The 27733-nt window shown below is 39.4% G+C and overlaps 1 protein-coding gene and 1 long non-coding RNA gene across 2 annotated transcripts; both read right to left on the bottom strand.

The window, feature by feature from the left end:
* Positions 1 to 471: 471 nt before the first annotated feature.
* LOC119718767 lies at positions 472 to 15681 on the bottom strand. The gene is made up of 8 exons (XM_038188177.1): positions 15614 to 15681; positions 13877 to 13927; positions 11243 to 11291; positions 6165 to 6260; positions 4850 to 4977; positions 3768 to 3844; positions 1129 to 1214; positions 472 to 476 (listed from the first exon to the last, which is right to left on the bottom strand). Exons 2-8 carry the CDS (start codon positions 13883 to 13885, stop codon positions 472 to 474), a joined length of 450 nt encoding a protein of 149 aa, XP_038044105.1. The 5' UTR covers positions 13886 to 13927; positions 15614 to 15681.
* Positions 15682 to 16667: 986 nt separating this feature from the next.
* LOC119746162 lies at positions 16668 to 26384 on the bottom strand. The gene is made up of 3 exons (XR_005273697.1): positions 26219 to 26384; positions 17278 to 17305; positions 16668 to 16772 (listed from the first exon to the last, which is right to left on the bottom strand). It is a non-coding gene; the product is annotated as an uncharacterized LOC119746162 (long non-coding RNA).
* Between the last annotated feature and the right edge of the window lie 1349 nt (positions 26385 to 27733).

Here is a 27733-nt window from a genome sequence, read left to right as displayed (position 1 = left end):
AAATGACAGCGCGAAAAAATATGATTTCTCTGTCCTTCTCATAGTAATTCTTGGCCGAAGTTCAGAACAACTCAGTAAGATATCAGTGTTGTATAGGAAAAGACTTGTGGAAAATCCCACTGCAGAAAAACTGCACCTTTAAATACGTAACATAGGGCTTTTCTGCAGAATGATTTTTTTATCAATTATAAGTCCCTGACTATGCGCATGCATGAACATAAAATCTGTCAAAGTTAGGCGGAATCGGCTAAAACGGTCACTGTGGACAGGATTTGACCTCAGCAACACGTGCTCTGCGGGCTGACTGACATACGATGTATGTGCGTATGTACAACGTTCGTGCATGTACATATACATTGTGGACGTCCTGTGCATATTTTAAAGCAGATGTATTGTCAACCTGAACTTTTAAGCATACGCAGGGCATGTCCGAGTTCGCTTATTGCCTCGAAGCTTTGAAATATTTTAGACCTACCCTTGAATCGACAATTGAAGTAAAAACTAATATAACTGCCATGGTTGATTTTTCAGGAATTTTCAAATGAAAAAGAGTCTTTTTATTATAACTTCCGGTCTGATGACGTCATTCGCCTAAAACTACGCACACGTCTTAAGTGGGTCAAGGTCATCATATACACCAATATTAAGGTGATTCTGACAAACTTCACCTCAGACATCTATTCAAAATACATTTAAATTTTTTTTCAACCTGTCGCTAGAGGGCGCTCGAAGATTGCATGACGTAGATGATTTGAAGAATACTATCAGCCAAGTGACTAACACCGTTAAAAGCAAGTTCATACCTATTGCCGCTTTTAAAAAATAAGCCACTTCCGGTTTTGGCCTTTTTCGACCGGAAGCAAGGGTCACGTGATTGCACGCACACTGAATGAAATAAAGACCTCAACCTACTCTACCACTTGCCGGCAACAGAATGCTGCGGACGCGTACGGTTGACTTCTTATGCATTTTAAATATTAAAAGTGTCACAATTTAATTGCCTATAAATAAACACCTGATGACGTCATCATGACGTCATCATTACACGATGTTGTTTGAATTAGAGTCTTTGCTTGGACAAATAGTGGTGTAAATGAATTACTGGCAAACAGTCGAAAATGCCCTTACCCTCTCTACACCCCACCTTCGACTCTTTCAGATGTCTCTCCTTCTTCAAAAGTTTCAGATCCTGTGACGTCACCAGTGACATGTACCTTAGTGACAACAAGAAAAGTAGTGTTAAAAAACACAAATGCCCCGCAACCATGCCTATTTCCATCACATAACACCACTCTATTATTAACATTAACTGGGTCACATGGAACGTTCAACATCGTTATTGTTTTCTTTAGGCTATGATCCCATAATGAATTTTTGTTTTTAGCGACAGAATATTTTCAGTCTAAAGCAAGACCTTTCTCAAAGGCAAATCCTTTTAGCGTAATCCTTTGAGCATTTACAAGGCCTACATGAAAATAAGAATTCTTAAATAATCAAAAGAATATATACTTATTTGAATAAGCTTGAGTTATCATCACGACATTATTTCTTTGGGTTTTAATAATGCGAACAGTTGGCCTATGGGATCCTAAAGTGACTCAAAATCCTAAAAACAACCTACAGAGCTGCATAAACATGTACATGTACTACGATGCAAGTCTCAAGTTTTGGATACATGTACATGTACATGTGTTTGTTTTCTGTTGTTTCAATTAAAAATATGGCTGTCCAAGAAAAAAGGTGAAGAAGCCACATTGATTATACACAAAACATGTACATGCATAGACAGTGTACAGGCCCCTAATATTTGAGTGAGTGATTACATTTGCACATGTATATTGGTTTGGTGGGGGGGAAATGAAAATAATAAAACAAAATAAAATCCTTTTGTTTCAATTCTAATGACCTTGGCCTTTGTCTTGTGGGGTCCAAACTTATAAGTTATACTAGCAAGCCACATGTACATACACTGGTTTCGTAAAAAAAAAAAATTAAGAAAAAACTATTAAAAAAAAATCAAATGAAATAAAATCCTATTGTTTTAATCCTAATGACCTTGGCCTGTCTTATGGGGTCCAAACTTACACATGTAAGTTATACTAGCAAGCTACATTGTATCAAGGTTCAAGACATACATGGACAATCCAGATTCCGATGTGGAACCATTTGTATGCACATGCACACACACACACACACTCGCAAATTTGTATAGGAGACGTTCCTTTGTTCTCGTGTAGTAAAGTGTTCAATTTTGAAAGTGAAGTTTCAAAATGCTCTTATTTTAACCAGAATTAGCTTCCTTGGCTGAAATTTGGACTTAATATCCCTTTTCTAAAACTCTTCCATTTGCGACAAATCAACCCACCTTGGAAATTCCTATTTTTTGAGTAAAACCCATATATCTATTTCGTGAAAACCTTGTGGAGACCTATTCATCTATAGAAATTGCCCTGTGGAGACCTTTACAATGTTTTGTTCCCTATTGTGTGTGTGTCTCCACAAGGATACAAATTTGTAGTCACCCCCCCGCACACACACACACACACGGACGGACGGACAAGGCGGAAACAGTATGCCCCTTCGGCTTCGCCGGCGGGGCATAATAATGCCAAGGATCGTGACACGGTGGACAAAAGCACCATTTTTTCAACAAAGTATCTCCATGGTATACATTTTCGAAAAAAAAGATGGACGCAAAAAATTGGATGATGGGAAGGACATGTACATGTATGACTTCATTATGACGTCATCAGCTAACTATTACATAAAAAAAATTGATAATATCTTCAGAACTACAAACATCACAACAACAAATGTGGTATCAAATTAAAGGGAACAACAAGATCTTTCATTAGAGTGGTATGTCAGTGGGATTTAATGTAGTACCGGATGTTGTTTTGGGCCAAAAAAGCCTTTTTTGGTAAAAAAAAAGGTGCTAAAATCATGGATTTGGGGTGATCATTTTGGCACCTTGTTTTAACATGCGAACCGTAAGTGGCAATGTGAGTTTTTGTTCTTAAGTCAGAGAGAATGGTTCAAATTTTATGCCAAGAGAGTTTTTGTAATTGATTATTGGTATCTTAAATGTTTAAACTTATTCCAAAGATAGGCAGACAAAAAACATAACATAAGTTACAGTCGGATGACCATCTCAGTGTATCTAAGTTACAGATTCATCACATGTTACGTTGTCGAGCTTGGAGAGTTGGGCAATCTGCCGGGTGCATCTGCGATCACCATCGTAGGACCAGGTTTGTAGACATCGTTGAAGTCGTATCCTTGTAGCTTAAGACGCTACAAGCGAGGTGGTGCACTGGCTAGGATTTTGCACCAAATTGTAACCAATGGTTGTAATGGTCAGTGACAACAATGAAGTTGCAGCCGAATAAAGCTGCAGCAGTGCCACAGCTTCCTCTCGATATTGAAGAATATGCTCTGGAACAGGATCTATAGGCTTTTTGAGGAAAATGCAATGGGTTTACCTTCCTGGGTAATACCATCTACTTTGAAGATGGTTTCTATACCTCTGGGTCAGAGAATCGTAGCCAGTACTGAGTTGAGATGGAGCGTTTAAGGGTTATAAAAGAAGCTTGATGGTCCTCTCGCCAGAGGAAAGGCTTTAATTAGCTGATGACGTCATAATGAAGTCATAAATTGACCTTTTAATCATCCAATTTCATGCGTCCGTCTTTTCTTCGAAAAGAGAGATGCTTTGGTGAAAAAATTGTGCTTTTATCCACCTTGTAACGATTTTTTCACTAAGGTACCTGGTTATTTTTTCTGTAATCTTTTCCATTTTTTTTTCGTGCACATCCAATTCCTTCTGGATACGGTCGATGTGAAGCTGTTGGGATACCAAAATACAAGTAACGAATGTTAACGAGTGCAATGGTAAGAATAATTTCATGAGGTGACAGACGGAATATTCCATTCCACAAGGCGAAGCCGGGTGGAATGGAATAAGTGACTGCTCGTAGTTCAGCTGTTGGAATATAAAAAAAACAAAGAAAGATTTTTTATGAGTGCAATGGTAAGAATGATTTTATGAGGAGTGCGTTCGATTACTTCCCCCAGCTTACTCGCGCCTGGCTCCTCGCGTAATGACAGACACGCGCAGTGAAGCTAAATAAACGGTTTCGGGTAAAGTTTCGTGCAAGAGCTGGAAATATGGGCATCGCCAGGATTTTTTCTCGAGGGGGGCAAAACATATTTTCCAAAAAATTCATGTTTTTCTCAACATTTTCTCGATTTATCATTTTTCATGGTTTTAGTGGGGGGTAGGGACATTTTTGCCCCCCCCCCATTAAATCTTCTTCATATATCCTCTCAATGAAGGTCATTCATTGCAAAAATGATAAGACATGAATCTGGGACTGAGAAATATTTCCAATTTTCTGAGGAAAATGTTTTGACTCTCCATAGACTTTTTACACAATTGCAGAAGTGGCGTCAGGTTGCAACAGTTTTCCCACGCTACATTCGAATCAATTAACTGTAGAGCACGTCCATGCCCAGTGAAAATACGCGGGGACACATAGAGCTATATAGTGTTTGTAGCTCTATGCTCCGTGCAAGCCCGTTTTTGGACACGGCCTGATGAGGCGCCCGCAGGACGTTGCATGGCCTTATGGGATATTTACCTAAGTAACCGGCTCGGCAAGTCGGTTACTTGGGCCAGGCTTGATTAAGCGCGACAAGTCATGTGAGAGGTAAATCTAACGCTGTCGCGCTTGCATGAGTAAGTGCAGGAGAAGTAATTGAATGCACTGGAGGTGACAGACGGACTGTTCCATTCCACAAGAAACATTCCATCTGTCACCAAGTACTCTGTTCATTGCATTTACCGCACCTTGGCCTTGGCCACTTCGTCCCTGGAGTCACTTAGCTGGCTCTGCAGGTCGATGTTTGTCTGCAGCAGGTCTCGCTTCTCCTGCTGTAGGCGCAGTATGGTGGTAGATGCGTCCATCTTTTTGGGGCCTGAGTTTGACAATCGAGCGAGATTCAGAGATGGTCTGTTCTCGTCAACAATTAAAATCTTTTTTAAATTTTTTTTTTAAAACTTTTCCCAAAGACTTTTATCAGATTTTAACAAAACAGGTATTCTTTTTTCTACTGTGGGCATCTGGATTGTTACAAAGTGTAATTATCTCATTTTAACAAAAAATGTTTTGGTGTCAACGATTTCTACATTGATTTTTTTTCTCCACATTGAAAAAAAAATGCACAATATACCTTTATTATAGTGCCACCATTTCAGTCATGTTCCTGTATCCAGTAATAGTATTGAATGATAATGGTTTTTTGTACAAAAAGGAACCAGACTGTTTTTTTCTTCCAGCCTGCGTATTTTATTTTTGCAGCGTACATCCTATTTTAACCAATGACATCACGCACCCTAACATGAATATTTATCACGCTGTGTGGATGGAAGACACTTAGGTTCTCGTAGTGTATTCCCTTCAATAAACTCATCCCAACCAACAAAAAATATTTGATGAAAATGGACGTGGGTTCAAACCGCAGATCTTTCGATCCATATTCATTCTGCTATCCACTAGGCCACTGTGGCAGCTCGATGAAAGCCGTTCTTTGAAATGCTTTAATGTTCATGCATGACTGAGTGATAGCAATTATAGCAATGATGTGACGTCATCTTTATTTTCAAAATAATTATAATTCAAAAACACAACACCGTTTTTAAAGTTCTGTTCTGTCCACGGATCACAAAAAGGTAAGTGTTCTTTCAGCAAAACGAAAACAAATCTCATAGGGATATGTGTGAATTGTATTCGTTTTGCTGAAAGAATGCGCACCTTTTTTGTGATCCGCGAAAGAACTCTAAAATGGTGGTTGTGTTTAAAATTCTGTAACTTGGAAAGCACATGAGTGATTTGAATGAATCTTGTACTAAAAGAAAGCCTATGAATTGGGCTTTCATAGCCTAGATTTTGAAAGTGCTACATGCAGAACTTCACTAATACAATAGTCCCGACATTTGGGTTTCTCTTTTTCTTTTTACTCATCCTGTATCTCAGTAAAACTGATCTTGTGAGTTTCAAGTGGCAAAGGTTGGTCAGTGGAAGTTACTTTTAAACTACGGGGGGAAAAAAATCAGCACAAACACAGCTTTGATTTTGAGAAGCCAACCTTGCATAATGACTCACCATCAGAAGCGCTGGTCACGCCACGCTTAGCTGTTGAGGTGTTAGTAGGCCTAGGCCTTGCTGTGCTTCTAGCAGGTGCTGGGTTGCGAGCAACGACTGCAGCATTTAAGGGAAAGTGGTATTTTGCAAAAAGCAATTAAAAGAAAACATGAAAGAAATAAGCCACTTTTTTCCACAGCCATGGGCTTGAGCTGCTTATGTTGATTTTGATTGGTGGGTGGGTTTGTATACTTGGCCATATATTGTATTCTTGCAACTCAAGAATTATAGCTTTGCTTCCAAGGGCCGCTTTTGATAACACTGATGCCCATGCATCTAATTTGCATATTTCTGCATATTAGATCACGCCCCATTCGTTTTCATTTTGTTCTGTACTCTCGAGTACCGGTACGGCCCGGGTGCTGCCGTGGGTTGTACCACTTGGTACTTGTTGACACTTGAGCTCATGTAAACTTACATTGTAGTACTTTTCAGTTTGTGCTTTGATCAATTGACAAAAAAAATTATTTTGCTTAAATAAAAAAACACCCACAAAAACAAACTAACACAACTTGCTGTAAAGCTTTTTGTGAAATTAGCAATGCACGTACCGTAATTTTCGGAATATAAGCCGCGCGGCGTATAGGCCGCAGCACGCAAAAATCTGCAAATTAAGATTTGAAGTCGGCGTATAAGCCGCACCGGCGTATAAGCCGCACCGACCGCAGCGGTTTAAATTTTGTAAGGCCTCCAAATTCTAGTCAAAATGCTCTGAACCATTTCCATTTACACTACGAAAGCTATAAAAAGGGCCACAAAAGTTATATCAAATCATTTACAGTCGATACTATTACAAACAAATATGGAAATTGATGATGAGAAATAAAAAATGGGAATTGCTGCCGGCTGGCTCGTCAGTGAGCCTGCGCCGGCGAATGATAACATTTTCCCCCAGCACTTGAAAGAGCATGCAACCCACCATGTGTCGTCAGACTGGAGTGCTACAAATCCTGCTTTGTGGCAACAGACGCTGAGTTGTTTTGCCCTAAGAATAAACAAGTCCGTTTTTACAGCAAAACTTATCAAATTGTTGTGATTACTAATGAGTAGTAACGTCAAAAATTCAAGTTTGGATCGTAATTTTCTTCGAAAACAGTCAACACGATGCTGAAATTTTTGTGGACGAAGCCATTAATTTCATAAGGGGTGATTTCACCCCTGTTTTGAGTTTTACATCATTTCTTGAATACATTTCAAGAAACAAAATATATTGTGATGTTGAACAACTGATTATCAAATTAAGATATGTTTCGAACTCCATAAAAAGTATTAGTTGTCTTTTTTTCATTTTTTAAACAGGGAAAATATTGGTAATTATTGTTCCCAAGAAAGTACACCCCTTTATTACCACAAACGGTGTGGTCCATGGGGAATCCATGCAGCATGCATGCAGCATCACGTACGGCCGGTTGTTGATGTCGAAGAGACAGCTTTTACTAGCCGTACGTTTTTACCGCTCGGTACCTTTTTTGTGGGACGTGCTTTCGGTTTGTTAATGACTTTCTTAATTGATAATTACACTGTATTTCAGCAACACATCTCTTCTTATACCACAACATTAAATACACATGTAAATGTCATTTTTATTCTTCAAGGCTCGGCGTATAAGCCGCCCTGTGTATAAGCCGCAGTAAACATTTTCATGGGCAAAATCAACGTATAAGCCGCGGCTTATATTCCGAAAATTACGGTATGTGGTGCGATCAAGCTGAATGACTTGTTTGTCGACCCTGGTCAATTGTTCTTTTACAGATTTGAAAAGGGCACAATCTCAGCATTACTGCTGTGAAAACCACATGCTGATACCATCTTTAGTTCAAAAAGTCGGAACCCAAGAGATGTGATGAAGTGATGTGATGAAGTGGCCCGATTTTGGCTGGAACCTCCAAATGAAAATTTCCGACAAACGACTCAGTTAGCTTGATCGCATCACATATTGTGAGGCAAAATTTGAAGTTTTTGACCTGACCAAAATTGACACTTTTGAGTGAATTTGAAAAAAAAGGATAAAGAAATTAGTATTTATTTACCAAGCAAAATAATTGCAATACACACGCATTTGAACTGAGTTTTCTTTTGTGGTTTGTTTTCCGGTTTGTTTGCTTTTGCAACATCAGTGCATGAATGGCCAATTCTGAAACAATGAGAGCTAGTCCCATTGAACAATGCAACAGTTGCATCCTGCTGCATGCGGTGACCACAGACTCTGAGGCAATGGAGACTTTTCCCCTGATGGATCTTGCTACATTTGACAGGCTTGTCACTTAGTCAAGTGTTGCATGTTGCTACGTTTGGCAGGGTTCTACCAAACATACCCTGGCGGGTTAGGGTTAGCTCAGCCATTTAAAGCCAGCTTATTATGGAGCACAAAAGCAAACCGACATTGCAAATTTGTAATGTTGCAAGCGTTCATTCTGCAAACTCTCAAAACTTTAACGCTTTTCAAATCTGGTGAGCTTTGCTGAGAATTTTGTGTGACGTCAAGTCTGTGATGTTGGTGAGTGCTCCTTTAGTCTGAGTATCACCCGTATATCAAGGAGCATATATTGATACAGTTTGCATTAGGGCTGTTCATTGGAACTGAGTACCCGACCGCTGATGTCAGGAACCAGTTCCAGATTATAGTAACGAGTACCCGTAACCAACTTTACAAATTACTTAGTTACTTCTGAGACTATATGAAAAAGAAAGATTTTGAATGTCATTGATGGGGGATTTTCAAAATGAAATTCACACCGTAAAGCTAATTAAGAGCTAACTCCTATTTTAGTGAGCTCTTTAGCTTTATGTGTAACTTGCATTTTTGCAAGCGTCATAAACGTGAATCTGTTTTGATGCACCAATGTGGTAGTAATATTGGGGGACCTTTTATGACCTTAATAAGGACTAAATGTTTGATTGGTCAATTCGAATGCAATGTTTTGTAATATAACAACGGCCATGCATGGATCTGTAAAACCTAGTTTTCACTCATTAAACAAAATTTCAAATGTTTGTATCACAGACACTGTTATTAGTTACAACAAACAAATGTCACAATTGTATTGCTATAATGCTACCTTCAATTTCCACACTTGTTGGGGGGCATGAATGCCTCCCGTTTACGAATTATGAATATTAATGAGGTCGGTAACGGAAGGACGGTAAAACGGACAAGAGTTTTCCAACTTACACGCGTTTTGCGTAAACTATGTGCATTTTATGTGGCAATTATATTTAACAGGTACTGGTAGGAAATGGAATCCCTGAAGCTTTATCTATACTATACCGCCTTTCATTTGACTTTAAGTGTTTCAGTAATATAATTAGAGGGGTTTTAAGTGGATTATAATTCGGTAACGGAAGGACAGTAACGGAAGGACAAAAGGTTTACATGTACTCAATTATAGCATGAACAAAATGTGAATTTACACTAATAATACAAGTGAAATAAATTGCTGAAATGTGTAACTGAAAGTGAAATCAACAATATGCAGACCTGGCATAAATAATTATACCCAAGAAACTATTGAAATAAAGATAGAAGCCTGCTCATTAATGATAACAAATAAAAAACGAAAACAACCAAAAACACATACAGTACATGTAATTCACGAACACAAGACAACTACAGAAATGGACTTTAAACCCATCACCTCAATCCTTAAAAGTTTAAATACACGGTATTTGAACACTTGAGTATATTGGTAACATGTTCACCAACAGCTTTTAATAGTAATACCGGTAGGTTCAGTGGTTTACCTAAAAAAGGGGGGGGGGGGGCGACCAGCCTACATGTACATTGAAGGTAAAAACATCTACCGGTAGAACTGATGGCTTCATAATCATTATGCTTTTAGGTGTTGCTTTTAATTGAACTCTAAATTCAATGTTTGAAGTCAAAGTATAACGATTTAGAGTAGTAACAATTAACTTATAAACATCCAAATTGAAGTTGTTAACTTGGGCATAATTTGTCAAAGATTGCACCTCACATGTCTTAGACATGTAAATTGAATGAAAGTGTCCATAAGTACTGGTACTTTCTGCCATCTCATTTTTGACTTAATTTGTTTCTGGAATGGCTTCACAGAATTTGTATCTTTCTGTATTGTCCATGAATGGTGATGGCAGCAACTTTATGATTTGATTTTCTGTAACAACTCCATACATGTACAAGTACTGGTATATTGGCATATGTATGTACATTGTACATACCTGTGCCATCCTTTGTAATAAACACCTTGCCCTGCTTATCCCGCTTTTGTGAAGGTGGGTCACATGAATGTCCTTTCAATGGTCATTATGCATGCATGTATTTGCAGTGATTTTCATTTTTCGACCATGACATGCATGAGCACAAATGTCGTAACATTTCATAAAAATACGATTTGTCCTTCCGTTACCGTCCTTCCGTTACCAATTTGGTAACGGAAGGACGTGATTTAATTAATTGTAATTAAAAAACAAGAAGTACAATGTACAGCAGTGTCAGTTATAATGGCATATTGAAGGCCTACCTAAATTTGCTTTGCACAATAACTTTCAATGCATTCATACTGCAAGCTTTAAAAATAAATAAAAAATATGTATTTTTTCGGTAACGGAAGGACATTTTCGAAGGCTGAAATATTAGAAGTCACTGAAGCGACACAAATTACGCAAAACCTAAAAAAAAAGTTTCAGTCGGTTTTTCAAGACCAATACTTTCTCATGACAGAAACTGATGGCATTAGTACATAATTTTGTGTGTGTATTGGTAGAATACTTTCATATCACTAATAATCACATTTTTAGGATTAAAACAGGATTATTACGTAATCCTATTTTTTGGTACCGAAATGTATCAAAAATAAAATTCCGACTTCAAATCTTGAAACTATAGACTTTAGTTTCAGCTTTCATTTGACGTCAAATTTGTTTACATGTAAGTCACATGTATTTGAATTGTTTGGTGTCATGTCCACTTTGATGTGGAATTGCCCTATATTAAATAGACTGGCGCAAGTCCTGCCTCTAATTAAAAGTTAAGAGCCATCTTAAAAGTTTGAAAATCTTACTCGGTTTTCCAGGCTTCGCAGCCGCAGTCACTGCACCTTTGTCGTTACCCTGTGAGGAGGTTTTTTTTGGGGGGGGGGGCAGGGGGTGTTGTGTTAAGAAAGGAGGACACAAAGTTAATACAAATGTATAACAATCAACAAGAAATTTATGACTCTTGTTCAGAAACTGTTTCAGCATCCTCTAATTTATGAATAGTTAAAATGCGGTACCCACTGCTATGTACATCAGATTCAAACCAGCCAATTGATACCGCAAGCTCGGTGGTCGAGTGGTAAGACATCTGTACTAAAAAGCAGGAGCTCAAGACCCTGGTCACTGATGTGTTAAAAAAGATGATGCTGAGCCAGTATTGTATTAAACTGTAAGTGTTACTGTTTTAGAAATGGCCTAAAAGCTGTTATCCATACATAAATTACATGTTCATCTGCAAATAGCGCCCCTAGCTTATAGAAATGTATGACTGCACAGAGCGCCCCAACCCTTCGCTTTTTGACGGCGCACCGACCTTTTAATTTTCAAAGTTGGAGAACACTGCAAAGTGGTTTTCAGTTTCATGTAAGTGAACCAAAAATGTAAGCGTCTAAATGGCAATCTCATCAGTTAGGGCCTGATTGGACAATCGAAATCACTGCAGACCTTTAATTTATTAGAAAACAAAGAGCATACATGGGCCATTCTATAAATTGTGGGTCTACTTTTTAACCTGTCCCTGTTACATCTGGCATACTTAATTTAATAGGCATTAAAAGGCACTCCTTAATGCAGTCGTCCTCCGAGAGCACAGAGTCATGCTTAGGCCGAAAAGAAAATAGTTTTGCTTTCGGCTTTCCTTTCTACCCTATTCAGACAGCCCCTACACTACTGTACTTTGTTTTTGGAAAAAAATTAGAAAGAAAACCCCCCAAACCATCAATTATTACCTTTTACCCTTGACTACATGCAGACGCCTGCATGTGATTGTACACCAAAAAAAAATTGCAAAAAAATATATATTTTGGGGGGCCTTGATGACATTTGAATGCCATATTAACCAAAATAACAGTGACAAGAAAAAAAACCTTTGGATATTAAATTTACAGAATGACCAATGTACAGTGCTGGAAGGGTTCCTCCACATTGTAACGTTCACCACCTAAAAACACTCAAACTAACAAAATTATTTCGCCTTGTTTGCATGTATTCCTGTTTCCTTGCTAACTTGGGTGGCATGGATGGCTATAGTGCATAAAGCTGTGGCCCTGGTGCGTTCCCGACTAGCAGTGGCGGCACTAGACTCTAAAATGTAGGGGGGGGGTGGGGGAAATTGGGAGGGGTGGGGGCAATTGGAAAGTGGGGGGCAAGGAAATAGTTTTTGGGGCAGTCAAAACAAAATCTGATAATATCCAAAATCTAAGGGGCCGTTCACAATTATCAACATTTTCACGAGTGTACAAACCGTACGCTGGGGGGGGGGGGGGAGGGGTTATTGGCCGCCGTAAGCTTTTTTTTTTTTAAATGTTGATATGTTTTTTCGCCCGTTAATGCCCGCCTAACGCTTTTTTTAAAAATGTTGATCTGTTTTCTCGCCCGTCGCCACAGCCGACAGCCGCAACCGATGCCGATCGAGCACTTGCCGAGCCAGTCGCGCCCCGCGCCAGGCCCCGCATTGCATCCCATGAACGTATTGTGTACAGCATGCGCGGCATTGTGCTACACACGTACATGAAAATGTACTGTACTGTACAAGTACATGATGTACATGTACATGTATAGTCCGTATCCACTGCGTGTTTTTAACGGCCGGTGTCACATGAAAATCCGACTCCTATGAAAATCGGACCCCTTTTTCCCTTTTATTGGTTAATCCCTCGCACGTGACAGGTCACTCTCCCCAAACGATCCTCAAAATAGCATACATATAGTATCGTACTCACGCGTGCGCACTACTACCAATGAGTCCACATTGCATGGAGTCGGATATTCACGCTACACCGGTTGAATAACACTGGCACTCACTAGCAATGCCAATGGCGGACAAGCCGCACTGTTTACTTGGACCAATTGTTAAAATTCGTCATTTGACAAGGATGTAGTGTCCACAAGAATCCGACCAACAAATACAGAGAGTTTGTCAATGCTTTTGTGTTTGTGAATGATCTACGCAAGCGAGCAGATGTCGTGTGTGAGGGCCAGAGACAGTGAAAAGCTGTTCGACGAAGTCACATGCAAGTGTCTATACATGTACATGTATATAGACTTGTGTGAAAAAAAAATCAACATTTTTTTCGTACACTTTTAGGGGGAGGGGGTCTTGAAAAAGTGTACGCTTTGTACACTTGTGAAAATGTTGATAATTGTGAACGGCCCTTAAGGGGAAAGTAAGGAAGAGCCATTTCCATGGGTAAATAAAGAAAATAATGAGAATAAGTGAGCATTTGTCCATAAAAAGGCACTAGTAATGTCTTAAGAAAAGTGAAATATCTCCACTTCTGTACATCTGATTTCAAAATATAAAAAGTTTTCAATTTCTGAAAGCCAGCCCGGCATCTTGAAATAAATTCAGGTTTAACACGAGCCAGAACAAAAGAGAAAAAAACAAACAGAAAGTGCCCAATAAGAAACGTGCAAGCAACACCAACAGAGGAACTGTTTACCTTTCTCATTGGCGCTTCCGTTGGATCCGGATCCTCACCAGTGGTTAAATTCTAAAAAAAAAAGGTAAATGTTTTAACCCAGTTTTACATTTTTATTATAGATTATATATTCAAGTATGAGAACCTTTTTTTTTGAGAAATCGTGTCTTAAAGTAACAAATATTTTTTTACTCAAAAGAACTCCAAAAATTTGGTAAACTTATTGCTATTAATGCAATTAGAGATTTCAATCATAATATGATTATATTAGATATGATATTTTAATCATGTCCTCCGGACTGTAAATGTGTCTGTCTACACTAAATGCCACAACTGTGTGACATACCAGTTCAGAAGAAATTTCCAACTGTATAATTGTTCCCTTATTTTTTGCAGGCACATATCGTCCCTCTATATTATGCTTATTAGAATTGAAAATATATCAGGACAAGCAAAATGCTAGTGATGAAACCAAATTACATATGACAGATATTACTTAGGAATAAATATATATACACCCCCTTTAAAAAACAAAGAAAAATTACAATTTTTACAGTAAGGAATCATATGGGCAGAAACAAATCATACACATCTAAAGCATCTGAAAAATACAAAATATACACATATATAAGCATTATACAAACACACATAAAATTGATATATTGTATATACAATTTGCCGATAAAAACAACTGGACACATCGAACGAATGAAATGATCATAACAAACAAGCAGATTTAGTCTGATCCCAAAATCAATGACAATTCTAATGTGACAAGTATTACAATAAATGAGTCTTAAGTGCTCTCTTGAACTGGTTAGTTGAGTCTGCTGAACTTATGTGTAAAGGAAGATTGTTCCAAAGGGATGCTGCAGAGCGTTGGAATGCACGAGTACCCCATGAACGATGGGTGCGAGGGACAACAAGTTTGATCAAGTTTGTTGGCACACCTCCAGAATCAAAGTCATAAATATGTGTGTGCAGTTTCCCATATGGTGTTGGAATTTGCCAGGATGGGTGTGGCTCCTAGTAAGGAATTTTTATGAGTACAATGGTTAGAACAATGTCATGAAGTGTCAGATGAACTTTTCAATTAAGGTGCTTCACAATGCATTGTGCCACCAAGAGTTTGCCACGGAGAGTTAATTTTTCCCAGTGCATTGTGGGAAATTGCTGACCAATTCGCAGCGCAGGACATTTGAAATTGTTAGTATTTACTGTCAGTAGATTAGTACGTGTATGATTCGAGTATCTGTTTGCCCTTTTCTTTTCTTTTTAATGATATGGTGTTTTTTTTGTAAGGTGGCAGGACGCTATGCCCAAATCTTTAACAAATTAGCTCAAGTTGTCTACTGACACTCGTTCAAATGAACCATGTTTTGTCAACCGTAAAATCGAAAAATGGACTCTTCACGGCAAACTCTTGGGGCAAGGCAAAGTGGAATGGAACAATCCATCTGTCACCTCATGGACACCCTCCCGAGGACAGACAGAGAAGAACCAACTGTTTTTTTTTCTTCGAGAAACCACACTTCAAAAATATCAAAAATAAAATTCCGACTTCAAATCTTGAAACCATAGACTTTAGTTTCAGCTTTCATTTGACGTCAAATTTGTTTACACGTAAGTCACATGTATTTGAATTGTTTGGTGTCATGTCCACTTTGGTGTGGAATTGTCCTATATATTAAATAGACTGGCGCAAGTCCTGCCTCTAATTAAAAGTTAAGAGCCATCTTAAAAGTTTGAAAATCTTACTCGGTTTTCCAGGCTTCACAGCAGCAGTCGTTGCACCTTTGTCGTTACCCTGTGAGGAGGTTTTTGGGGGGGCTGGGGGTGTTGTGTTAAGAAAGGAGGACACAAAGTAAATACAAATGTATAAAAATCAACAAGAAATTTATGACTTTTGTTCAGAAACTGTTTTAGCACCCTCTAATTTATGAATAGTTAAAATGGGGTACCCACTGCTATGTACATCAGATTCAAACCGGCCAATCGATCCCGCAAGCTCATTGGTCGAGTGGTAAGACATCTGCACTTGTGAAAATGTTGATAATTGTGAACGGCCCCTAAGGGGAAGGTAAGGAAGAGCCAATAAATAAATGGCAGCTAAAAGTCTCATGAGATTTGAAGGTTTGCATGGTGAAAAAATACTAAGACAAGATAAGTTTGCGGTAGCACCATGTGATTAAAGCTCTTTTGTGAGAATGTGTGGTTCTGAAAAGAACCGGAACTAAAAGTCTGTGTACGCGTGTGCGTGCCCATTGTCAATGGTCTAGAAATAAGCCACTAGAGCAACTTAGAATGTAGTCATTTTTAATGCTTTTATTGGCCCAAAATATGTCCACAGAACCGATGATATGAATCTTATCAGCGTAGAAAACAAACACAATTACTCTATTTGTAGATATGGGGAAGGGGGAACTGGGGGGGGGGGGGGCAAATGCTTCTTTGACAACGATGCAACGTTACTCATTAAACAATTGAATGATCCCCACTGTAGCGCTGCCACTGCCGGCTAGGACCATATGCGAGTAGAATTGTGCATTGGTTCTCTCCTGTGCCAGGAGGGCTTTTTCTCTAGGCCCTCCGGTACCCTCCTTCCAAAAAAAACCACCACTCTTGATCTCAGGCTGTGCTCCGTGGTCATATATGGGTTGATGTGGCTGGCTGCCAAAGGCGCCTTTACGTGCTAGCGGCTCGACCACATTGTAGCCGCGTCCTTCGCAATTCAGCTTCTCAGCTGCGAGTAAGGATGATGAGCCTCCCATTTGAATTATTTATTATAACAAGTATTATAACTCACCTCGTCCATGGGTTTCACCTGGAGAGGGCGAGGCTTGGAGGGCACAGGAAGCTTGCTGGCATGTTCCTGGGATCTTTGGGCATTCAGATCCCGTGATGACAGTGCTGCCCTCTGTTGGTCGTAAAGTGAAATTTACAATTTTGGGGATTCACAACTTTTGATTCTTTGATATCATGCCAAAAGCAATGTATAAAATTCTTAGATAATGTGGGTATTTATAAAGCGCATGTATCCATCAGTACTGGTGCTCCAGACATTACAATGAGCATCGTTGTTACCCTGCTCATTGGGCCAGTGAAACATTCCAAAGACAGTCTCAGCTCCCTTGTGGAGTTTACAGCTTGATGCTACCGGTATTTTGGCGCAAAGCAGCTAGAATCAACCACAATAACCATCTGTGCTCTCACAGGTACCCAATTGACTTCTGAGCGGGAGAAGCAATGAGTGACAAAGTGCCTTGCCCAAGGGCACACGCACCACAACCCCAGGCTAGACTCGAACCCACAACCTGCAGAATTACCCGCAGACCACAAATTTAATGCTCCACACCACGAGGCCACGACACTCCTATCAGAGGTCCTGATAGAGTTAAAGAAGGATTTTGCAATGAACTTACCGTAGACATCGTTAATACCTCTGAGTCACTGAAAAAGAAAACACATAAATGAATTAAATAAAGATAACAAAATTGAAGACTGCAGGTTTTTCTCTTGTTAATATTTGTTACAACCATGCGCATCAAAAGAAGTGGAACTCTAAAATAGCAAGGGGAGGGCTGAACTTTTACTAGAAGTCCTAAGTCCAATATTTGTTTATTGTTGGGTTCTTGCAGTGGCTATCGTTACGATTCTGTAGTGCGATTTTCAACAAACGTTACGGCATTGCAAAAAAATACCATTGCAAATCTAAACCATATAAATTGATTACTGCCCTTCAAACCAGGATGCTTTGGTAACTTGATTTGTAAATTGTTGGAGTACCAATTTATGCAAGTACGTGTACATACGTGTATGTGTACCATGCCAAAGGTTTTGGGATCAAATCCGTGTTACTATTACTAGTGTAATACTGAGTGCTTTAACTCCATTGTTTGAATTGTTGTGATTTTGTCCCTCCAAAAATCCAGGGAAAAAAGGAGACTACTTCTAGTGCCCCATTACTGGGTCTACAATGGTCTACACAAGTAGTAGCCTGCTAAATGTAGTTACTAAGCCTGTGATGTATGAGCAATTGGGGGTTTTTCGGAAAGAATGTTGCATCCTGACACTACATTTTTTCATCATATATGCAGAAAAGTTGAAAAGATAAAAATTGGGGCCGAGAGGCATTTCCGGTTTTGTTTAAAAAATACTTTGAAAATGCACTCATCTCTTCATCATGTCCATAGACTTTGTACACAACCAGAGAGGTGGCGTAGTGTTTGGCCTACATTCTTTCCTTTTTTTATCATTTATTTTGAAAAGTTTTTTTTAATTTTAATTCAACACGGTTTCATGTCTTACTCTTATCGACATTTTTGCAATGAATGACCTTCATTGAGATGATATATTAAGACACATGTGGCGTCAGTTGCAACTTTTTTCCCGGTCGCCTGACCATGTCCAAATGTTAAAAAAGGCGATTCCTAGAGTCCTTAGCTAGTTACTCAGAGTACTCCTAGAACGGAGCATCATACAATGTAGTTCTAGGAGTATACAGTCGTTTTCCTAGTTCCAGATTTTTTTTAGTTCCGGATAGCTGCAAATAAAAAACCTACCTCTTTTGGATTTATAGTCTCCAATAAAAAAAATTTCTGACAAATTGCATTTTGCATAAAAAAAAACTGTAAGCTCCTTTGATACACAAAGATCTTTTCGATAAAATCTTTACAAGAGAAATTTTGGCCAGATTTCCGACTCGCACTTTGACATGTTGGGACGGTTTGTAGAAAACCGGGGGAGCTGCGAATCGACGTTAAATTTTCTCCTCGGTACATTACTCGTACTGTGTGATTTCAAATATTTTGTTCATACACTACAGTCGCATAAAATCTTCCATCAAATGTTTGTTGAATCAAAATAAGTTGTAGTCTCTCTAATTTTTTTAATTCGCCAACGATGACCGTATGCTTTTGCCTAGTTCCGGATCGTGCGTGCACTTACGACCTAACCACATGTACACGTGCGTTAATCAATTTTGTGTGCTGTGTCAAAGATGTCCGTGCCTGAGTTCCTGCCATTGCGCTGAAGACAAAAGTTTCAAAATCATTTACGTTTTTCCTCTTTTAAAAATTTGCTTGAAATCTCTTGAATGAACTATTTTTTTTTGCCATTTTTTTTATGCAGATTGAATGGGGTATTCAATTACATGTATATGCGAAGTTTAAGCCTGAACTCAGTCCCATAAATGTGACGGAAATAGGTGTTTACATAAATGTGGAGGCCAGTGGCATAATGCACATGTTCTTTCCTTTCAAGGGCCATTTCCATGTTAAAATAACCAGTTTGCTAATATTTGTGTTTTTACTTTGTTGCCCTTATCACTATGTACCCACTGAAATAAAAAAATAAAAAATCACCACAATGCATTTGTATAATTTTGATCAAAAATTTGCCAGAATTATGACATTTTTAGGTAAAATTGCGTGACATTTTTACAGCTTGTCCAATGGTGCACAGTTTTCATTCTTTCAATTGATAAATTTGGTCCTTTTTAATTATAAATGATTGACGATAACCCAAAACTTAATATTAAACACAATGTTCGTGCATCGGCAACTTTGTATCATTTTGATATGCCCGCTAAAAATACCATCACTCTGTAATATTTGGTGTCAGCAAATCCTGTTACAGAGTGAACTTTACCATTGATTATAATATTTGTAGAAACTGTCAACTATTCTAAATTTTAAGTGATTATTGAAGTCTTTTATTAAATAAAGAGACTAAAGAAGACCAAAAGTGAAATTCAAAGAAGTACAAGAAATATACCAATTTTAAATATTGGCAGATCAATTTGGTGTCATCAAAAAAACGTTACAGTGTGATGCTTTGCAGCTGCACTCTGAATTTGTCAAACTGTATTTGTCAACAAGTTTAACTAAAAATATATCCTGGAGATTGGCTTGGAATATAGATGTCATTAAATTTTGAATCCTTCTCTTAGAATTTGAAATAAGAGGCAATAAAGGTTTGGTGTCAACACTGACTCCGTTACATGTGAAATACATGTACCTCTTTTCAGCTGAAACAATGAAGCAAAAGCACCTGTTTGATTGATGATTGAGTTTTTAGCTAAAATAATGACCAAGTTTTTTAATACAATGAAAACTTTGGCATAGGACAGGTTAAAGTAGAACTACGGTGAAGAAAAGTGATAAAAGTGTTTTTGGTGTTGGTGTCAGCATTACAGGTGAAATGATTATTATAACAAACTACATTGTAAACTTCCAGTCTCAGAAACAAGTATCTGATGTAGAAACCATCAATCTTATCACTAAATAGAAAGGTTTAAATGGTTTGATACCATTTATTACTATTATTATTAGTTATTTGTAGGATTGTCACTCTGTAACAGTGACTATTTGGTGTCAGCGTTACAGGTGAAATGTTGGTTAACACCAGGCTTTACTTACAATAACATGCTTTCTAGTAGTGTTTGTAAATCTTCATTGCTCTTCATAGTTGCAGTTTTGGCTGTCAAACTTGCTTTTAGAGAACTTGTGAGTGTTTGTCTTAAAATAATATAATTTTATGTCAAGTGAGAGCTACATTTTTGCAATCATCATAATATGTCAAATTTCCTGAAACTTGATATTTGATTTTCAACAAATGTTGAACAAGGATAGTGTTAATGTTTTTTTTTCTTAACTTATATGTGGTGCAAATAATTGCTTAAAAGCAACATGTCTTTACCATACCTGAACAATAACCTGGTGAGAGCTCTAAAAGAAATTAACAATTTGGTGTCACTGTTACAGGTGAAATTTGTGTCCCATATGCTAGTTTATCATGTTGCTACTCTAAAAAGGGTCATGTTATAGGAAAATGGTTTTGTTTTTGACAAAATATAGACCTTAGACTGCAAAACCATGTGAAGCTGAATTTAATTTGGTTATTTTGAAAATTTGACCCTAATGTCACACACTGGCCTCCACATTTATGTAAACACCCATTTACATAATTATAAATGATTAAAATATTAAAATCTATTTTAATATTTGCTTAATAATGTTTATTTGAGTGGGCGTTTTTACCCCGGGCAAAATAGGGGTCTCGGGGTAAAAACGCCCAGTACTTTCCTTGACATCAAAATCTAATAAAGCCTCATTTATCTTCAAAAACCTTGCTGTTAGAACTTTCTACAGCATTATGTTTGTTGTATGAGTAAGTATTAGCTATCAGAGTCCTACCACATAAATATTAAACAGTGTATTGTGTGAAGTGGGGAGGTACATGTAGGCCGTATAACTAACTGACGTTACGTAGTGGAAGGGAACCTGGCATTTGTTTATTCTATGTAATAGACCCATGGCGAATGCCATGGGTCTATGATATGTGAGCAGATTCGCTGATTAATTAGGCAAGACCCCGCCTCTTGACCTCCTAGATTTTGACCAATCAGCGGGCGCTTTCTTTATCGGGTTTTCCTTCATTCACCCGTTGCGCGTCATAGACAATGGATTAAAAAGCCCTGCGTCACGCACTCTGTTATCGTGTTACGCAATAACGCGCCCGGCTGTTGTTGCATTACAAAACACTGCATTCGAATTGACCAATCAAACTTTTACCGGTAGTCCTGATTTGGGAATGCAATGACGTTTAGTAAAGTCGACTCCAATTGGCTGAGGCGTGAGATCGCATAAATCTGCATGCTTTGATATATCAGACGTTAGACAGGAGTCTGAGCTCCGTGGATAACGTACAGTACTCAGACTAGCATTTGTTAGGGAATGCCCGAGAAATCATGAGCTCATGGCATTTTCTCAAGGAAAAAAAATAACACTTCTATGGTGATTTCAGTGTACTTTTAATAAGTAAAAATGACTAGAAATGGTTCCAAGACCCAACTAGACTGGTTTCTGCTCTCATGCTCTAATAGCAGAGCTTCATCAGTAGTACGCCAAAACCAGTATTTTATATTCGGCTAAATTAGTCGTGTCAAATGTTAGAGTGCATAGATACACATAAGTGCATCTAATAACATTTTTGTGAACCTTGTAATGAGTCCAATACCTGGTTATTGATAAATCTTGATTTGACAAGTACACCTTCAAGATTTTTGGCTTTATAATAAGCAGTAATTGGTTCGCTGGGAAACGGATTGCATAATTTCAGGTGTTCTGGAATTAAATGCCAGTCTTTCAGCAATACTTTTGTTAGCTGCTGGGTTTTGATGAGTGGTGTGTAGGTGATCTTGAAGACTAGAGGTGGTTCTTTTGGTCGTGTTTCATTCATGATGTATTGCTCACAGATTTCAAATTGTACGTCTTTTATGACCAGTTAGCAATTTCCTCTTTCTTGTGGTTACAGAGTAGAAGGTTCTCCATCATGTCCACGAACACATTTCTTTTCTCTAGGAACTTCTGTAACTCGTTGTTACAGAAATGTGCGTATCTTAGTACCGTAGTTCTCCTTTGATAAAGCCTAAGGTTATCAGCAGAAGGCTAGAAACATTCATACATGCCTAATAACATGGAACTATGATTTGGCTAAACAAGATTGAAATAGATTTTTCAATACAAGTTTGTCATGGGCAAATTATGTACGCTAATGTTCCGCTTCCTTTCACATAAAAATACCTGTTTCAAATGATCAAGTTTGTAGATATAATTAACCAGTTGTGTTTAAAAAGTTATTTGTATTTGATGAAGTATCCCTCAATATTAAATTAATTACAAAAATATGACTATACCACAGGGAAGCCTGTGGTATAGCCATTTTTTTTTTATAAATGTGGGCGGGCGTTTTTACCCCGAGGCCCGGGTAAAAACGCCCGCCAAACTTCCTTCCGAAAAGGGGGGAAAATTTCCCCCTATCAATATTATGACCATGATATTATATTTGCACCTGATAGAGGAGACATGTATTGCATAAAACCACACATTTATTTCCTGGTGTCTCCAAGTAGTACTGAGATATTTAACAAAAACTTAAAAATCGGGCGTTTTTACCCCAGTTTACCCTACTGTTGATGTACCCTAATGTGGCGCGCCCTCAAAGTGGTGCACTTTGATTTTTCGCTCTCTAGTGCCTTGTTGGAGCAAAATTGTTACGTCAAATTTCACAAAAAAAAGAAAGAAATTTAATCAAGCTCTAGACATTCACATTCCTAAATCTTGAGTTTATGTACCCGCTACGAAGTTAGGAAAATTCTATTTTGGTATGATTTTCCGATTTTTTTTTCAAAGTGCACAATGAACCCTTTTAAAATTTGCCCAAAAATATGAAAAATTTGCTGACAAACTTGTAGTTGTGTATGTGAGTGTAGATAATAATGATTCAATAGAATTTATCAACTTTAATGAAATTCTTTGGACGCTAATGTGGGATTTTAAGAGATTTGTTCAAGTGCGCCACGTTACGGAACTCTCGGCCAAATTTGAGCCCAATTTCCGGACGCCACCGTTTTTGAATATTGGACTTATTCATGACACTTAAATTGTTCACAAAGGTTCAACAGCAAGCATTATTAAGGAAATGGTACCACTATTAAACTGAATAAATTTGAAGGTTTTTCTACGGAGAGGTTTGGCAACATTACACAAAGAAAGTCGGGGGAAACGTGCATATTCTGTAATTGTGCCTCACTACAAAATCTAAATGTGAAAATAAAAACTTGACAAAGTTCTACATTTTCAGGTACATGTTCCAAGTGTGGCCTTTATTTTCGTCTGGTGCGTTGTCGTGGAGAGCATTCTCGTTGTCTTGCTTTCCGCGACAACGCACCAGACGAAAATTGAACTCACTTGCGGCGCCTGAAAGCGGTGTGGTACCCACATACATCACGCGCGCAGATTTTTTTCGATGTCACCACGTGATGCATACATTTACATAATTAGCAAATTAAAATGGACGACAACCGTTGGAACTGGCATTTTTTTACGGACAAGCCTTCGAAATCGTCAAGATTTTTCACATTTTTTTGTGTGGTCTGTTTCAAGTCGATCATTAGGCTTAGTAAATGACTGCTGAATGTATGAGGTATGTAAATGAACTCTGGGGTGGGATATTAGAGGTGAAAATGAACAATTTTTGAGAGGCCATTTTTTTAGGGTCTCTTGCTACCACACTCTAACGAGGTTAGGCCTATTCCTCCAGCGCTACATGTGAATGAATATGACTTATGAGCATGTCAGCTGGAGTTACTCAAACTAGGCTACGAGTACGAGCTGGATAGATTGAATGGCGGGGTATTCTGCAATTGTACCCTAAGTACCAAGTACCAAGTTAGCTCTACTGAGTGGAGCGTTGAATTACGGGTACCCCTCCATACAAACGCTCCACCTATTTGCCATACTTTGGTAGCACTTACACGGTCGTCATGACGGTATGCATTTTGTGCATGCCCTCGCGAGGACAAGGCCCAAAAAAACTGATAAAGAAAATACAAATGAGGAAGACAGTAACCCTGGATAGATCCACACATTCATGACTGTTTCATGTACTGATATGTGCCCCGCACCAAAAACCCACAGTCAGACGGCGCGGGGCACATATGACTACATGAAACAGCTATTGAGTAAGCGCAACTTGTTTTTCTTCAATAGTGACGTCACACACGCGCGCAATGAATTATGCATCAGTCATGTCAGTGAAATAGACTGTGCAATTCGGCAGACACATTTAATTGTGAGCGGTAAGTTCAGACTATTTTGTTCTTTTTTCAAAATTACCGGTTGTTTGAAACAATTTGAGGGGTCTTATGGAATGTCATGAATGTGTGGATCTATCCAGGGTTACTGTCTTCCTCATTTGTATTTTCTTTATCAGTTTTTTTGGGCCTTGTCCTCGCGAGGGCATGCACAAAATGCATACCGTCATGACGACCGTGTAAGTGCTACCAAAGTATGGTAAATCGGTGGAGCGTTTGTATGGAGGGGTACCCGTAATTCAACGCTCCACTCAGTAGAGCTAGTACCAAGTAAATTCAAACCACTAGCGCGCCTGAAAGCAGTATGGTACTCACATACATCGCGCACGCACACTGCATGAAAGGTGAGTGCGTCATTCCACGAGTGCCTCATTTGAATACAGGTCAACTCGTACGCGAGCCAACTCGTATGCGACCAACTCGCTCGCAGGACAACTCGTACGCGAACCAACTCGTACGCGAGTCAACTCGTACGAGGGATAACTCGTACGCGGACCAACTCGTACGCGAGCCAACTCGTATGCGTGAGTATAGACTAGCAGCCGTAGCACAAGGGATTTTACTGAAACCGTAGGTTCAGGCGTGTAGGAAATTAGGGTCGGTCAGTTGTCCAGCACATTCTTTTTCCCTTAAGTTAAGGGGATTATTTTGTGTCACTGAGTGGTCCCAATCAGTTCATCTTTAAATCAGCTTGTTTTGCTCATAACAAAAAAGTTATGATTTGTTTTCCCAGACCACTCGCCATGCTCGCACACGGTCGGGCAAGTCCGACGGTCCGATCCTAGCTCACACTTTACGACAAGATGATGCCGTGTAGTGAGAATTTAAATGTATAATGTCCACTGCATTTGTAGACTTCCAACAATACACTGCTATAGCGGCCCCACGCCATGTGTAAATCAAGTCGTTGATTATATATCTTGACAAATTCTCCACACTAGCTGCGTGATTGGAAGAGCATGCCGCGGCATTGCACTACACATCGGTCGCAAAAAGGATCATGTTTTTTTTTTTAATTTATCATTGAAACTTGTGAACTTGAACATCGTTGCATTTATGGAATTTAAAATTGTTGAAAATATATATAACTACAATTACAGTCATTCAGTCATACAATCACACCGCTGTGATGAATCGTTAACTTTGGCGTGTGTTTTGGGGTAAAATTCATCTTCAAGTTGGCGATCCTCCGCGTACGAGTTGACCCGCGTACGAGTTGGCCAGCGTACGAGTTGGGCCAGCGTACGAGTTGGCCCGGGTACGAGTTGTCGCGCGTACGAGTTGGCCCGCGTACGAGTTGACCAAACCGCGTACGAGTTGTCTCGCGTACGAGTTGTCTCGCGTACGAGTTGTCTCGCGTACGAGTTGTCTCGCGTACGAGTTGTCTCGCGTACGAGTTGTCTCGCGTACGAGTTGTCTCGCGTACGAGTTGTCTCGCGTACGAGTTGTCTCGCGTACGAGTTGTCTCGCGTACGAGTTGTCTCGCGTACGAGTTGTCTCGCGTACGAGTTGTCTCGCGTACGAGTTGTCTCGCGTACGAGTTGTCTCGCGTACGAGTTGTCTCGCGTACGAGTTGTCTCGCGTACGAGTTGTCTCGCGTACGAGTTGTCCTGTTTCCCGTCATTTTACCTGTGGCCGTTTATTTTCATTTAGGCCTAGCAGGGCGGCCTACGTAAAAAATGAAACAGCTCCATGAGAAAACTTACCTGTATCTTTCTGCCGCTCATGATAAGTGTAAACAGTCCCAGCAGTACAGTTTCTTTGATGCCGCGTCATTTTCAAAGAAAAGTTGTGTTTTCGCCCAGTAATTACGGTCCGTTCAGCTGGCTCTAGTGTTTGCTAAAATAATGGAAATGATGACAAGCGAGCCAACGTTGCGCCCTCTAGCGCTAGGCGTGCAGTGCACTCATTCAAGTTAGAATTTCTACGCGAGCTCACAACATTAGCATAAAAGTAACCCCCCCCCCCCCCATTTCTTTTGAAAACGGACACCGTTTCGGCTTTAAAAACAGTGGAATTGTGTAAATATGGTCAAGGATCAACTCCCTGGTTTTCGGGACTTCCATCTGAGGGCAGACTTGATAAAATTACGGTTGAAAAATGAGTCCTATTTGCCTGAGAAAGTGGAACTTCTGGAAGGGCTTCATGCAGGCTTGGGAACTGTTGCGTTTTGGTGTGAATATCAATGTATTTAAAAATATAATTGGCTGTCTACCCAAAATTGAAAAGGAATAAAACGATGAAGGACAAGACAATAATTTAATTTTGGTTTGAGAAACCCCAGTGATGTCGGCCTCCATGTTATTTGGCCCTGAACTTTGTCAATTTTACACTGTTTTCAATGGGGCTTGAAAGGGTTAAGATAGGATCTTTGGCCGTGTACGAAACGGGCTTCCAGAGCTACGGCTACGTCTGTTGTCAGCGCGTCCCCGCGTATTTTCAATGGACGCAGACGTAGACCTAGCTCTAGACAGCTGATTCGGATGCAGCCTTTGATAGAAAGTACGGCCAATGGACCAATCCAGTAAGCTCCGCCCAGTACGCATGTGGGCAAATTAACACGTGCTCCTCTCCAATGCCACGCTGCATTTTCTTTCCGCGTGCATCATACACATCATACGCGCGTGCACGCACGTCGGACATAAATCACGGCTGTGATCACTGATTGGTCAGAACACCATGGGGCGGTGCTTACTGGATCGGGCCATTCCCAAGCAAAACAAAAATACGTATGCACCCATTGCAAGTATTCAAATTATTTTTGGACAACAGTGCTAAGAGGCCATTAAGGGGCATATACTCCCCTCCCAAGACAGTATCAAAGGCTATTAAAGTAGTATGCTTTATTAATTTTAGCTCCAATCAATGGCGCACCCAGGATTTGGCTTGGGGGAGGGTTGGGGGGGCTCAACTAGAAAAAAAATTGTCAATGGATGCGCCGCTGGCTCCAATATGCAAGCATACTAGTATCAATGGGGGATGTGTCAACCAAATGCAGATATTCGAACTGCAGTGGTGTAGGTAGCTTGGATTTTTTTCATCCTGGTGGTGGTAGGGAGGGGGGGGGGGGGGGGAGCGGGGCAGCACCACAAATCCACAGCATTTTTCTCTAGCATGGGCCAGACAAGCCATGTCTCAAATTGGATGAGGGATAGGGGCCGACTCCATTGGATTTTGTTAATATCTTATGATGTACGTACTTCAATGCAACAAACGTGCGA

The sequence above is a fragment of the Patiria miniata genome, unplaced genomic scaffold (genome assembly GCF_015706575.1).
Source record: "Patiria miniata isolate m_02_andy unplaced genomic scaffold, ASM1570657v1 HiC_scaffold_7, whole genome shotgun sequence".
Taxonomy (NCBI): domain Eukaryota; kingdom Metazoa; phylum Echinodermata; class Asteroidea; order Valvatida; family Asterinidae; genus Patiria; species Patiria miniata.
Note: the sequence above shows the minus strand (reverse complement) of the source record. Positions and strands in the feature narration are given on the sequence as shown.